This window comes from Anomalospiza imberbis, chromosome Z (assembly GCF_031753505.1).
Source record: "Anomalospiza imberbis isolate Cuckoo-Finch-1a 21T00152 chromosome Z, ASM3175350v1, whole genome shotgun sequence".
NCBI lineage: Eukaryota > Metazoa > Chordata > Aves > Passeriformes > Viduidae > Anomalospiza > Anomalospiza imberbis.
The window spans coordinates 50,685,683-50,701,999 of record NC_089721.1 but is presented as its reverse complement, the minus strand read 5'-3'; the positions used below and the strand labels follow the sequence as shown (position 1 = coordinate 50,701,999).

Here is a 16,317-nt window from a genome sequence, read left to right as displayed (position 1 = left end):
AATCTCATGCTTAAAGAAACATTTGCTAGGAGCTATGCTGACCAGGCCACAGGTTGACTTTGAGCTTTTATTCTCTTCAATCACATTAATTTATGCGGTCTCCTCTCCCATTGGAAAAATAAAATGTTGCTGACATGTCCTTGGAGGCAGGCCATCACTGTAGTTTGATGACCTTTAACATAGGAACTTTGTTATGAACTCTCTCCTACTGCCCATTCTAAATTATAATTCTTGAAGAAAAATATGGCATGCATGTCTAATGCCTGGAGAAACAATGGTTGGACTGACTGTCTTAGAAAAGGATTCAATAACAGGTCTTCCTTGTAAAAATACTACTCTTGTAATTCTGCCAAGACCAGTGTTTACATGGATTATCTCTCGTGTAAGTAATGGTAAAATAAATTAAAGGTTCTAGGACAGTGCCAAGTAAGCATTAAAATTTCTTTAATTTTTTTTTTTCTTAACACAGTTGGGTAAGATAGTCTGGCACCCCTCCAGCCTCAATATTCCCTCATGTTTGAAGGTTGTTTATGGATTATAAAAAAAAAAGATAATTGGCATTACATATGAACTTTGTTTGGCATTCAGCTAACTAAAAAAATTTGGCAGCAATTTATATATCACCTTTTCAAATTTCATGGGTGGCTGACTGTAGCTGGTGTTCCTTAAGTGGTAGAGCTTCCGTTCTGCTTTGAAAAGAACCTAGATAAAGTGTGCCAGATCTGTTTCTGGCAGTAGATACCATAGCTCACTGAAAAAAACCCAAAACTTCACTGGCTTTAGTTTATATAAATATCAGGTTAATCAAGTGAAGATATGAATTTAAGTTCACATGCAAATTTCTCTTCCAAACATTTTATTCCCAGTAACAAGAACTCTTTTCTCTAATCCAGTTCTGATCTGGCTCACATATTCTCTATCCTCAGTGTTGGGTTTAAAGCAAACTTGCTAACACCAGCAATCTGTATATCCAGCAGGGTCCTATCTTGCACCAGTAACATCTGTATAGTAGGAAAGTGCAGAAAAAAGGAGGTCTTTGCACAGCATGAAAACAAGGGTCTATCTGTGCCTATGGAAATGGCAGGAGAAAAGGTAGACTCCCAGCTACATAGCCTTCCAAACCTGCCTCATCTCCTTTCCTACCCTTACAGTAAATTCATGCTTGAACAGAAGCAGCTAGCAGCAGAAAAATGCCACAATAATTGTATGGCATTGAATGAAACAACCACACACAGCAAAGAATTATTGTCTTAGCAGTTATATCTTGTTTGCTCTCTCTTAAGACGAGTAAAAAGCATTAGCACAAAATCAGTGAGGTTTGGTGTCCCTGCCAATGTCTGGGGAGTTGGAACTGGATGATCTTTAAGGTCCCAATTCAAACCAGTCTATGACTCTGTGATTCCATGGTTTATCTTTAATGTCTGTCAAAGAAACTGTGGGATAAAATGGTCCCTCTGCCAAAGAGATTAGAGAAGAATAACTGATCACTATTTCTTTCACAGTAGATCCTAGAGAAGGTCCCTTGAAGATGAGTTATTGGAAGATTTACTTAAGAGAAAGCAGACATTGTAGGAAGAGAATGTAGTGTGACTAAGTGGCATATATGTTCCTCCAGATATCAGCAAAGCACCAGAATGCTGTACTTCAGTGCTGTCTCATTGTTACATTAATAGACAAGTTAGGTGTGAAACAGGATTGATATACAATTAGCTCAGCTGGCTAGAGCATGGTACTAATAACACCAAGCTTATGGGATCAAGCCCCATGCCATTTATTTAAGAGTTGGACTAGATGATCCTTGTGGGTCCCTTCCAAATCAGAGTATTCTGTGAATCTACAACTTACTTTTGTATGTAGTTTTCAACTAAAGTGGCTAAAGCTAGACAGATGATGTTCAAGTTCCACCATACTTCATGCCAATACAATGAATTCTTAAATTGCAAAATTTTGTTGCTCTTCTGATGTATCTTATGAGTCATCTAGATGACAGCTAATCACTGTAGACATTCTTAGGATTTACTTGTTGACCTAATATGCCAGCTAATCTTCTCCTTGACATTATTCAAACCTTATAAAACAAAACACAAGAAAATGCTGAAAAAATTATACAGGTTAAGTTAGGAAAGATTTTGCTATACTTCAACTAATTCAGAGCACCTGTAATTAAAAACCACAAAATGACAGAGATACTTTAATTCAAATTCTTGTACAAGCATCTAAGTAATCTATTTGAAGAAGTAAAAGAAAGTCATACCTGGCCATAACAACCTGCATAATGAATAAGGCTTGGGTGGTCTTTTGAGCAACTGAGTTCTGCAATAGCTTCTGTTTCGCTCACCATCCACCGAACACACTCCAGCTGACCATTCTAAACAAGAAAAAAAAAATCTCGATTCCAGCTGTTTCCATTCTAAACACATCTACTAAAGAGCAAAAAGCTTATCAGAACTATTTAAAATTTCCAGTTTTTTAAAGAATTTAAAGAATAAGTCAATAACACCTTTTGTCTTTTTCTGCAGAAAGGCTGGCTTATTTAACAATTGGCTCTTTTACTACCAATAATACTTGAGCATTCTTTGTCATTCACAGAAAAGAGTGTGAATCTGCTGGAGTTCTTCCTGTAAGTGAGGGTGCCCCAGCACAAGTATTTGTAATGATGACCTACATAACTAGACTTGTCCTGGGTCATTGCAAAGTTCTGTAAGAGCCTTTAAGTGATCTGGCTTAACTAAATCTTGTAGCTCTTGAGCCTTACTTCCAGAGTGGTTTTCAACATTGATACAATGATATTTATTTTTCTTGCTCTTCCTTTATACCACTCTAACTCCCATAAAGTTGTACTATGCAGCGTGTGGCACCTCTTTTCCACAAACACGACAAGTATCAGAATTTACTGGCTTACAGACATATTATATACCTACCTTGAATAAACAAGAAAGAAGAATTGCAAAAAATTTCTAAGACTTTAAACTGGCAGACTGTAACAATACAGTTTGACACAGGCCAAGATTTTGGAGCATTTCATTAGTACAACCAGGATCAGTTTAATTTTCTAATTATATGGCTTGGCCCAGAAAAATAAAAAAACCCAGCCTTGCCACCTGCACTAGGGCCCTAGATCATTGAAATGATGCCTCAAATATGCAAAACTGCAGGTTGGAATCCAGCAGTCTTCTCAGTTTCCAAACCTTTCCCAGGAAGCAAGTAACAATAAGCCCCTCCAAAGAAACAGAAACTCTTGTATTGTGTTTTACTCCTTCTCTTCTTTGTCCTTAAGGTATTTAGAGGATAAAAGGAATGACATTTAACCATTCACTCTCACTATAGTATCAGAACCACTATGGTTAAATCATCAGGCTTCCTGCACCGTCTTTTATTTTAGCGTAGTAACAGCATGAATTTTCATATTTTCCTACATTATAAGTTTTCCTGTAAACTTGGACATTAAATTTATTGAGATTTTAAAAGGTTGTTCAGCAACATGTACATTTTAACTTGGATGCAACTGCTTTAGACAACTGGGAATTTTCACCTTGAGGTGTTTTTATGCTTTGTAAACTTATTCTCACACTTGCCTTACAAGATTATACCGCTATTTTTAAAAAACCAAGAAACTGTTATGCTCCCTAAAGAAACAACTGAATCCAAGTTAAGTGAAAGCTGCTTGAAATATAAATAATCTTTAGATTCAGTAGACTGATTTAAAAATTGATGCATTGATAACAATGTAAAAATTCTGTCATTGTTATACAGTGGATATTACATCTTGTGTAGTAATCCATTTTACTTTGCTTATGTAGTACCAGCCAACAGGAGTTTTTTTCCCTCACTTATAAAGATTGAAAAAGAACATCCTGCTGGATGCGTTTCTTACTGCCATGACAGGAGGAAACTAAACGACCTTTATGTCACCTTACAGTAGAGAAAGGGGCCATTACCTTTATTGCTAACCCAGCTGGAGTTAGCTGCTCAATGTTTCGTTCATTCAAACAGTCTTCACCCATCAAAGAAGTGAGATGCTGCAGGCATTCTGCATGTCCCTTTGAAGCTGCTACATGCAACAGATTGTTGTCACATTCATCATGGATCTTATCCAGATTATCTGCTGCTAAATGTGGCTGTTAAAAAAAGCAATATGTTGGTTACAACTAAGGATAAAAAGATACATTTATCCTCACAGTCCCAGACTCAAGCCAAACATAAGGAGGTTTCCCAATAGACATGTTATTTTACAAGTCAAAATCCAGAGCTTTTCACTTCACTGTGTAGAACCCGTGTACTATTAGCATAAGGACAGAAATGGGATGTTCACTGGCTTGATTAATTGTGAAGTTTCTCTCCTTCTCATGCAATTGTCATGCAATAGTGCAAGATATTAAGCGCCTTTAAGTCCTTGCACTAGTCTAATCAACAAGATAGCTGCAAAAATACCCAAACGTTAATAATTTCTGTCTATTTTGAGTTTTCTCTCCTTTTAATTTTTTGGCATTATATTGATAAGTAATTGAAGAGAAAATATTCATGACTTCTGAAAGACATTCCTGATTAATTTTGCTCATCACAAAATGGTAGCTTATGCTAAGCACCATTTAAAACACATGACAGAAGACTTTTATGTGATAGCTTGTTTCCATGAAAAAAACTGTTGAGATATTTATTCAAAGTTCAACACCACTAAGATGTAATACATTATTTCTGCCCAATTCTAATTTAAAGACAAAACAATTGGTTTGAGAAACTCCAAAAGAAAAACAGAAGATTGAAGACAGAGTCAAGAAGTAGCAATAACAAAGTTCCTAGAGTTATGTAGTCTTGCCAGAGTATTGTTCCATGAGTGTACTTCATGAAGAGGTTTCAACCAATATGGAAAATATACATATTTTCTTACCTATGATGTCCTCCTTTCCCCCCCCACCACCAATTTCTATTTCAGGATGAATTTAACTTGCTTTTATTTCTTAATGAGTAATCTAATATTCTCTTCTGCCTCTGTCTAGTTTTGAATATCTTCCTTTGTCCTTGCTTCTATGTTAATGTCATGCCTTTGTGCTTGAGCTAGACTGCTAAACAGAGAAGCTAAACAAAAATCTAACAAAACCAGTTTTTATACAAACACTGTGCCTTCACCAGCTGTTCTGTGTGGTGATCACATGCTCTGCATCATTGTGCTAACTTGCAGCCAGTTACTTTGGAAACCGTCATTGACACTGCCTGATCACAGAGCTAGAATTTACTAAAAAAACCTTCATATGGGTTAGAGGCCAACAAGGCTTTACAGAAAGCTCCTCCCTGAGAATGCTGCTGCAGCAAGACAGCATAAACACTCCTGAATAATAATCAGAATACAACAGAAGCCTCTCTGTTCCCATCATCAACCTCTACATAACAACAGTGTAAACCAGCAATAATTGAGCCAAGTGACCCACAAATGTGAAAGGCAAAACTCAGTTAGGATTTAAATTTGATATTTAAGTGATCCTATTAGTTAAAATGTCTGCCTTCTTTATAATTTCAGCGTACTGCATAAAACAGCAATCTTGGCCATGCATACATAAACCTAGTATCTTGGTTTTGCTACATATTTTATTTAAATATTAATACTTTCCATTTGGAAGCCCATAAGCTTAATTTCTAAGGAGTCTACAAGATAAAAAGGGCAATGGGTTCAATATATGAACATCAGCTTACCTAGCTTAATAAACCACATCATAGATCACTTTTATTCTATGTTTCTTATGAAAAAGATGATCTTTACTTACCAGTAAAGATATTTGGCCTTCCTTTACAATGTTTAAGATGCTCTTAATTTTTTTCACCTCTTCACTCCTCTCTTCTGGGCCCCCTGCACTGCTCCAGTTCATACTCAGCTCCTCTAGCTGCTTGCTTTCTGCCACTGGCGTCTGCAGGTGGAAAGTCCTCCGGTGGCAGTTTGGCATAGTCTTCTCAGCTTTGTGAGCAAGAGGATCAGCTAGTGTCTTGCTGAAGAAGCCCCTGCCTTGGGCTTCAGATTCATGGGCTGAGCTACACTTAACTAAAGGCTGGGAAAGCTCTAATTCTTCTGCTGAATGCTTGTGCTGATCAAGGACAATGGGCTGTGTTTTTCTCAGCTGAGCGCCTTTCACAGGAGACAGCACACAAAACTGCGTCCCACCAGCAGGCGAGCTCTCTGTGCTCCCTGCAGGACAGGTCTTGACACTTAGACCATTCACAGCTGAACACACACTTATAAGATTTTTCTCAGGAGCTACCTTTGTAAAAGGAACAGGTTGCTGACTTGATTTAATATAAGGCACGTCCAAAATTTCATCCATATCCAGGTCATAGTGCTCCAGCTCCCCAAGCAGAACAGCAGGCTCAGTGCTTTTGCTTTTAAGGCTCTCTCCTTCTCCTGGACTCTGGTCATCGTTTGGAAGTGCAGACTGAGAATCACTGCCTTTCTGGTATTCTCCCTTCTGGTTCTTCTGGTCATCACTTTCATTGTTCTCAGAGCTTTCTGGCTGGTGCTTTAATGGAGAAACCCTCTTCACTGGTCTGAATTTATTGCACACATCTGCAATTCCTGTTGGTTTCTGTGCATTTCCAAGAAGAGTTGAGACCCCACAGTTCCAGCTGCTGCTGGAAACTAGAGAAATAAAGGAATTTGATTTAGCAGTGAGTGCTACCTGACATGTGTCATGATAGAATGCTTTAATGATACACCTGGCCAAACACCAGAAACAAGAATTATATGATAACATGCTGGATTCATATCTAAACAGATTTAATGGCATCTCTATCAAAACTAAAGAATCTTACATTCCTAAAAGAAACTTTTTTCAAGGATGTATAATGTAATAATTACAAATAATTAGTTCTAATCAAATTCTAACCAAGAACACAAGTTGTCCATGAGCCAACAATGTGTGCTTGTGCCCAAGAAGGCCAATGGCATTCTGGGGTGCATCAGGAAAAGTATTGCCAGCAATGCTCTAGAGGTGCTCATCACCCTTTACTTGGCCCAGATGAGGCCACATCTGGAGTGCTGTGTCCAGTTCTGGGCTCCTCATACAGGAGAGACGTGGAGCAACTGGAGTGGGTCCAGCAGAAGGTTGTTACTAGTAAGGGACAGGACCATCTCTCTTATGAGGAAAGGCTGAGAGAGCTGTGCCTGTTCAGACTTAAGAAGAGACAACTGAGGCAGGACCTCATCAATGTCCACAAGTATCTGAATGGAGGGATTCATGAGGGGGGACCATGCTCAGCTCAGTGGTGCCTAGCACTAGCAGGAGAAGCAATGGGCAGAAACTGATGCATAGGAAGTTCCACCCAAACACAGGGAAGAGCTCCTTTACTGTGCAGGTGACTGAGTACTGGAACAGGTTACCCAGAGAGGTTTTGGAACCTCCTTCACTGTAGACATTCAAGAACAGTCTGGACACAATCCTATGCCACATGCTCTGGGATGGTCCTGCTTGAGTAGGGAGATTGGACCACATAACCTGTTGTGGTCCCTTCCAACCAGACCCATTCTGTGAGTAATAGCCTAGTGGCATTTACAGGGGTCCTGTCCAACCATATAAATTTGTATTCTGCTCTGCATTGAGAGGCATCATAAAACTGGGATGATTTCCTGAGAAGGCAACAAGAGTTAGCCAAATATTTTTAGTGGATTTGTTTTTGCACCAATAACAACAACTCAATTTTTAAGAACTGTTTCCTCTGGAAGATGTATTTTTCTTACAAGAACTAGAAATTCATGAACACCAACTGAGAGTTTGGACTGTTCAGCTTGGGAAAGGAAAAGGTCAGGAGGAATCACATCATTAAGAAGAGGTAACAAGGCTCTTCTCCATGACAAGACAAGGGGCAACCAGCACCAAGTGAAATATAAGAAATTCTTTCTGACCACAAGAAAACACTTTTTAAATTGTGTGGCTGGTCAAACACTGGCATAGTTGCCCAGAGACTTTTTGAAATCTCCATCATTAGAAATACTCAGAATTCAACTGGACACACACCTGGCTTAACCTGCTCTAGCTGCCCTTGTCATTGAATTAGATGATCTTAAGTGGATACCGCCAACCTAAACAATTCTGTGATTCTCTGATCTAAAAATTAAGCCTACTTATTGAGGTGTGATGTTCCTTCTGAACCTCTCCTCTTTATGTTGGGCTTCTCTGTCAAACTTTCCATCCCTTATATGTATAACCTGTGTACACTCACACCCACATCCACATCCACATCTACACCTATAGCTCAGAACCTTCCAGATAATTATTTCAGTGCACTGCAGGATAGTTTGACCAGGGAATCTGACTTGAGAGAAGGGAAGGAGCACAAGTCAACAGAACTCTTAATCCTACTGAACTTGAACTCAATCCTACTGAATTTGTACTCCTTCAGAAATAGTCCCATCTGCTAATATTGATTATCTTTGTGATAAGTGGCATTCTGGCAAATAGTTATTTCTCTTGTTATTTTCAGCTGAGGGACAGCACTACACTAAAACCACAAAAGCATTTAGGTAGTTACTATGCCCCTCTCAATGTACACTAAGAGTTAATGCAGTCTAAAAGTCAAGAATACTGTTTAAACAAAGCAGATTTATAACATGTGCTAACTGCATATCAGTGGGATCTAATTTGTGGTCAAAACACATAATTTGCCATGAACACCTTCCTAAGGAAACAGATATATACACTTTCAGTGCAACATTAATATCTGAAGCAAAAGATTAGTATGGCTTAGCAGTTGTGGATGTCTGAAAACTACATTAATACTTTTGGAAGTGCTTAAGAAAACATTTCCGAAGAAGAAATAAAAATAAAAATAATCAAAAGGCATGTAACTAAGTGGGCCAATACAAAGAACGCACTGTACTGACTTATTTATGTATTGTATAAGATTCTAGGTTCAAAGGCCTACACTTTTATGTTGGTTTTATTTACATGTGAAATTTTTTCCAAGTGATACAGGGAAATGGATACCATATGTTTCCCAGCTGTTTTGTTCTGACAGGAACTATTAAGCACTCAGTATGGAAATGAATTCTGTCTGAGTTTTATGAAAACACTGCTTTCAACACAAGGGTCTAGACAGAGGAAAAGGCATCAACATTTTGTTTGTCGTCACTTTATTTAAACTTACATTTATTTTGTTGCTTCACTTTCTCCACTTTTTAACTTTAATAACATGCATTTACATAAACCACTGGTGACCAAACTGTAAAATCAGGCACTGAGAAGAAGCACTGATGTTTGTTACAAATCTGTCTCAGATAATTGTGAAGTCATGTACTTCTCCTTTCTTTCATTAAGTTAGAACAGAGTAAGGTACTTCCATTTTTCATTCTTTTTTTTCCCAACATGTCCTTACAAACACAGGTTTTCCAGGGAAAAAGAACCAAACTGGAACACCAAAACCAGTTAGCAATATTTTTACTGACTTAAAAACATCCTCTTCATTTAACTGAGATAATGAATTTGCACTGGTTTTAATAAAGAATTAGAACATAGCATTTTACCATATAGCTGAAGGGTTAAAACAAGTCAGATTAGCAGAAACAGTATTTCTTTGTGCCATTTACTTCTTGGGAGCTGCATCAGTCCTTAAGCAGTTAGAGCATGATTTCCCTCTACATGGCACTGCAGCCATATCCTAGAGTGGACCAGGACATGGCTTGAATCTCTTTCATTCTGCTTTCAGATGCTTGTTACCTGAAGAAGCAAAAGCAAGTGTTGCCTATAGCTTCCAAAGCACCGGTACAGCTGAGTAATCTAAAACAGCTGTTCCAGAGGAAAAGCCTCTTGCTCATCTCTCCATACTTATGAACTCAGACAGGGGCCATTAAAAGTCTGGGTCAAATAAATACTGTTTGATTATTTTATAAACAAGAGTAAAAGATGGTCTGAGTTTAAGGTAGGGGGCTAGAATGTGGAGCAGATTTCAGAATCTGACAAATAATTCTGGTATACTCCTAAAAGGTGATGAAATTTTTTTCCCTAAACTGTGTCAAAATTATTTCCCAAACTTTTATTCATTAATATAAGAGACTTGGATTATCCTACTATTGTATTACTGACGCAGAAAGACCGAGGAACACAAAAATCGCAGACTTCTTTTGCATTGGTAAAGAATTATTAGCTGCCCGATAGACTTGAGGTGTCAAAGTATTTCTTTGGCATAAAAAAAACTTTATCAGATGAAAACCTGCAAGGGTCAAATTTGTAGATGTTGTTCTTCACCATATATCGCGCTCTTTTTTTTTTTTGAGGAAGACAAAGTGCAAATGAGTCCAGAGGACAGGTTTATTTATAGGTTTTCTTATCTATGTACTTAGAGCTGTGCTAGAACTACAGGGGGCAAATAAGCAGAAAAGGGGGCAACTAGGAAACAACTTCTCTTTCAATTTAATCCCCATCTGACTCTATTTTCAGAAATCAAAATCGATCCTTATAACATGTTTCCAGTTGGAAGCATGTGTTGACTTCAGAGTATTTTTCAATCATCTCTGTGTCTAGAGCATGGTGATAAGTGGAGTTTTATTTGGTATACAAGCATCTGCAGAACTACAGGTTTTCTTCAATCATCAAGATAACCTCATGCACAGATGAAATATTACACTTGTGACATGCAGTTTCTGTGATACTTACAGTCTAATGCCAAACATCAAAATGCCTCTAAATTGTCCTGAGTATAATGAAAATATCAATATCGTGTTTTACTTTAATAAAGTTTGTGAATAGCATTGACAACTGCTCATATTTTTTTAAATGGAGTATTTTAGCATATTGCTCATGCAATATTGGGAGGGGATGTGTAGCAAGTCTACACAAACTTTTATATTTGGAGTTTTATTCTCATCTGAAAGAAATTCCTGAGTTTCTTCCTTGTGATATGCCTTCAGCAGAGACTTGAATCAATTAAGACCCGCATTAATTCCAGGTCCATATAAAGCACTGTGATTCTGACTTTGTATACAGGTGCTGAGGTGTTGACTACACCAGGGAAACTTCCAAAAACATTATGTTTTTTATTACCAATGCATCGCCAACACTTACAGGAGTAGGTGCTCCATGTGATAGAGGAAGGGGTGTCTCTTACAAATCAATGGATAATCAGAGACAGATCTGAATATCTATTTACTCCTTTATTAATATCACAAAATTCATATTTAACTGAATTCATTTTGACTGAAGATGGCACTGTTTTACAGTTTTAATATACCAATAAACTGTACCAGGAATACATACTGGAGTTCTTTAACATAAACTCTATAGTATGAGAACCTCAATTAAAGAACAACCCTGCACAGATAAAAATGGAGAGGGTTTGCTCCCATGTAAGTGGAATTTAAAGTCACTCTAAAGAAGAAAGGAAGAGTATACAAGGTAAATAATAATTAAGGCTTTTAAAGAACAGTGCATCTTTTCCAGGTAATTCAAATATTTTGTGTCTCAGTAAATGAATATTTTTTCTTATCTTGGCTTGAGGAAGAATAATACAAAAGCTGTCATTCTTAAATAGAATATAAAGGAAAGGCAAAGAAAATTTTGAAATTAATAAATTTTGTTTACTCTTGTATAGAGTGATCTATGGATGTAAAAGGAAGGTAGCAAGCAAAGTTCTAATGAAAAATCAGAAGAGGTCTTTCTGGCACAACATGTGTGAAAAAAAAAGAGGAAAGATGCAAAAATTAGGTAAGAAAAGAACTTATATGTAGCTAGCACAACTGTTCTTTTAACTAAGAATACTCTTCAGTATTCTACCAAGGAATGATCCAATCAGTATTTTATTGTTTCAGACATATTTACCTGGGAGATATTTGGAGAACAAGTCTGTGAAATTGATGGTTTTTAACACTGCTTCCAAATCAAATTTTACTTTATTTTCTCATACAACTAAAAACTGCCAAGAGCTTGAGACAGAAATGACATGGTTCAGTGAAGCTTGTTGAACACTGTTGTCTTGAACCATTTGTTCAAGTGTCCTTAGAAAATTTGCCCAGAAAGATTGCAACCAATTTCATGCTTAATAATGTAAAGGACTGATTTCTGTTTCAGTTTATCAGTCTATATTAAACAATGCTGGAAATCAATGGGCACTCTGGCAAACACTACATTTCAGAAAACATGTGCTAGCTTGGTCAATTTCTAAACCACAGTCTTTAATTCTCTATCTTTAAAGATAAAAAAAAATTACAGAATCACAGAATAAAAAAATTACAGAATAACAGAATATTCTAAGTTGGAACGAATACACATGGATCATTGAGTCCAGTTCTTAAGTGAATGGCCTGTACAGGGCTTAAACTCAATCTTGGAGTTAATTATCATCTTGCTCTAAACAGCTGAGATAATGTCCACCTTAGTGGTCATTATGCTACCTAAAAGATCATTATCTTGATGCATGATTGTAGAAAAAACCATTACCCTTAATCACCCTTAACTGTGGACAAACCATGACTTTCCCTGCAATTTTTTGCCAATACCGTATCTCTTTCCCCTTGTAATCTGGGGGTACTGGCACATATTCTTTGGCTCCAAGGATCCCTTGGAACTTTCCTAAGTCAGAATTCCCTAAATCCAAGAAGGACTCAGAGAAGTCATAAGGGTCTTGGATGCAGGATTTGAAGGAATACTAAGGAAATTTACAGATGACACAAAATTAGGAGGAGCTGGTTACTCCCTCTGAAGACAGAGAGGCCCTGCAGAGAGACCTCGACAAATCAGAGGCCTGGGCAATCACCAACTGTATGAAGCTTAAGAAGGGAAAGTGACACATTCTGCTCCTCAGATGAGGTAACCCTGGCTAACAGACAGAATGGGGAATCAGAGGGCTGGAGAGCAGAGCTGTGAAAAGTGACCTGGGGTTCCTGGTCAATGGCAAGTTGAACATGAGCTGGCAGTGCCCTGGCAGCCAGGAGGGCCCCGTGTCCTGGGGTGCATCAGGCACAGCATCACCAGCTGGGCAAGGGAGGGGATTGTCCTGCTCTGCTCTGCACTGGGACAGCCTCACCTCGAGTGCTGGGGGCAGTTTTGGGTGCCACAACACAACAAAGGCATTGAGCTGTTAAAGTGTCCAGAGGAGGCCATGAGGATGGTGAAGGGCCTTGGGGTGAAGCCGTGTGAGGAGGGGCTGAGGTCACTTGGTCTGTTCAGGCTGGAAAAGAGGAGGCTGAGGGGAGACCTCATTCCAGTTCTGCAGTGCCCTCATGAAGGGAAGCAGAGAGGCAGGCACTGCTCTCTTCTCTGTGGTGACCAGTGACAGGACTCAGGAGAATGGCATGAAACTCTGTCATGGGAGGTTTAGGTTTGATATCAAGGGAAGGGCACTGGAACAGGCTCCCCAGAAAGTGGTCACAGCACTAACCTGACAGAATTCAAGAACTGTTTGGGCAATACTCTCAGGCACATGTGGTGACTCCTGGGGTGTCCTGTGCAGGGCCAGGAGTTGGAATTTGATGATCCTTGGGGGTACCTTCCAATTCAGAATATTCTGTGATTCTTTGATTCTGAGTCAGGGTGGAGACTGAACTGCTTCATGGCTGTCATGCACCTCTTGCAAAAGAGAGAGGTAGGAACAGGACCTTCCCAGCAATACACTCCACCTACCAGTGCTTTCTAATAAAGGGAGGTGATGGTGGCATTTCAAGGAAGAAAAACTACACATTGGGAAAACTTTCTAATACCTCCCTTTCCAAAAGAACAAGTAATCTGAGCAAAAGTTACAGTCCATCAGAAATAGTTAAAAAACCCAAAAAGTCTGATGAAGAAATTATGTTAAATGCTTGAGAAGACACACTGACTTCTAAACACCAGCACTTGCCTAGGATTAAAAATTCTTGGAGTAATTTGAAAACAATGTAACCAAATACTTTATATATGTTACTAACTTATTATTCAATGTTTACTTGAAAGGGGGAAAGAAAATTGGAATGACAGGCCTATTTACCAAACTTATCTGCAAACAATGAATAGTAACACTTCCATATTATTAGCCATATAGTTAAGAAATGTAATTCCTTATCAAGAAACTGGTCTGGTTTATTCTAAGTATCCTGCTGGTGAAAATAGTTGCCTATGTATATATGTATATATGTATATATGTATATATGTATATATGTATATATGTATATAAATATATATAATTATTTTTTGAATTATAAATTCTAATCTTACTTTCTCCACAATTTTGGCTCAACTGTATTAGTGAACTAAATATTTTCCTGAGACAAAGATGACAGACAATTGCTTTTAGTTTATGACATGTCTTATCTATGGTCAACATTTGCTTAACTTTTAGCTTTTCTGAAAAAAGAATTATTGGATAGCTACTTTCATTGTACTCTCTGTTTTAAAGGAGAAATGCAACCTCTAACTAAGCAAGAGTCAAGTATGAGGTAAAAAGCTGGATCAGCACTTTGTAAAACCACTGAGTTTTTCTATTCGTAACTACTTGAATTAACAGTGGAATGCAGATATAAATTAGTATGAATGCTTCATGTTATAGTATGAAAGATTTTTTATATAATCAATTTTTATAAAAAATAGCACATATCAATACTGTGGCAACATTATTTTAATGATCTACAATAAAGATAAGGCAAAAGGCTTCTCAAAAGCAACTGTGTCAAAAGGAACTGTGAAAATTTATCAAATGGAGCCTTATAGTTATTAGCTGACTAATCCACTTCTGTTGATATTTCAAGATAATTGAGATACTGAAGTTTGTACAGACATGTAAAGTGATACACTCCTGTTCAGCACTGTATTATTACTCAGTAAATAAACAGAGTAAAAATAAAAATATTTCAGAACTATCTCCTATTCACCAAAATAAGTGGTAAGTAGCAAGAAAACCCAGCTTTCAGTACTGTTTCCACTTTGCCAATACCACTATCAGTGCAAAAGACCTCTTTTTTACTCAAGACATTTACTGGTAGACTCCCCAGAGATACTACTGTCTTCCAGCAATCCCTGTATTTGCTTCTGTCAACCCCTTTTTAAGGGAATAGATGAGTACTGATGCAATTAAAATCATAATCAAAAAATGTCCATCTTCAGAGGCAACCATGGAACAAGAGAGATACACAGTATGCTGTCAGCATCCCACAATCTAAAGGAAGAGTTCATAACCAGTATTTCATCCTTACTATTGGACTACATTTCACTTAATGACTACTACCTGAATTGTAAATGGAGAATGAATGGGAGGAAGAATATGGGAGACAATGGTGGGAGCATGTGGGGAGCAATGAGGGACTAAATGCTATGGAGAATGGCAGGGAAGAAGGATGAGCAGAAGAGGGAAGTGGGTAAAAAGAGGAAAGGAGGAGAGAAGAAAGTAGAAGGAATGAGGGAAGAGTGGGAGAAGAATAGTGTGGACCAGTGTTGTGACAATAGGAAAACAGGGAAAGTGGGAGTAAGAATGAGTAAGAAGGGAAGGAGATGGGAAGAAAGTGGCAAGGAAATGTAACAAAGGGGGAAGATGGCAGGATGCAAGGGATGAGCTAGGGGGGAAGAACCAGCAAGAAGAAAGGAAGAAGACAGAAGAAACGGGATAGGGATGAGGCAAGGGAAGGGTAGAAGGGTGTAAAGGGGCAGGATGGGAAGAAAGAGGGGAATATGCAGGGGAGGATGGAGGGAGACTGGGGAAGAAGGAAATAGGGCAATTTGAGGGGGGTGGATCAGGAGTCTTCACCCATTACACTTCTGCCTTGCTCTTGCTTGCAACAAGTAATAATGCGTGCGCAGTCACTGCTGTGCCCTGTGTAGGTAAGTAAGAATTGTAAAAGCAATACGCAAGTAAGTATTGTAAAACAATACACAAGTAAGTACTGTAAGGAGAGCTTTGCTTCTCTTTATTGCCAAGGACAGTGGCATGTGGTGACCTGGCCTCTAAAGACTCTGTTAGAAGAATTATCAAACAGAAAGTTTCCACTTACATTAAACACAGTAGAAATTTTTAGAAGCCTGAAAGAAAATATACAAATAAAAGTTGCTGAAGTATAGCATGGTTCTTAAGTCCTTGTATCATCCCATCAATTTCAGATCTCCTGTTTCTGTTATAAAAGTACTTGATGAAACAACACTAACATAAGTTCAATTAAAAGATGAAAAAAACACAATAAACTTTTCATAGCTCAACAAAAATGCTTCTCTTACCAATTAATTTCTCCTTCATCAGGAAGAGAAAAATAAAAGTGGATTAATCTGATTTACAGAGTGAACAACAATGCTGAATGCACTTTTTGTCAGGGGGCAGGGGGAAGGTCTCCAGCTGGTTCTCATCTGTATGCCATGATTCTTCATTTAGTTTACACTATTAAACTAAAAA

At 38.0% G+C, this 16,317-nt stretch overlaps 1 protein-coding gene across 3 annotated transcripts in view; it reads right to left on the bottom strand.

Annotated features, from left to right (window-relative positions):
- SNCAIP (synuclein alpha interacting protein) overlaps positions 1 to 16,317 on the bottom strand; it is an 89,547-nt gene that overhangs the window by 25,146 nt on the left and 48,084 nt on the right. For all 3 annotated transcript variants that reach the window (XM_068177221.1, XM_068177223.1, XM_068177222.1), the window contains 3 exons: positions 5,760 to 6,622; positions 3,939 to 4,118; positions 2,255 to 2,368 (listed from right to left, as the gene is read on the bottom strand). In XM_068177221.1, coding sequence (XP_068033322.1) covers positions 2,255 to 2,368; positions 3,939 to 4,118; positions 5,760 to 6,622 — 1,157 coding nt within the window. The remainder of the gene's footprint in view (positions 1 to 2,254; positions 2,369 to 3,938; positions 4,119 to 5,759; positions 6,623 to 16,317) is intronic.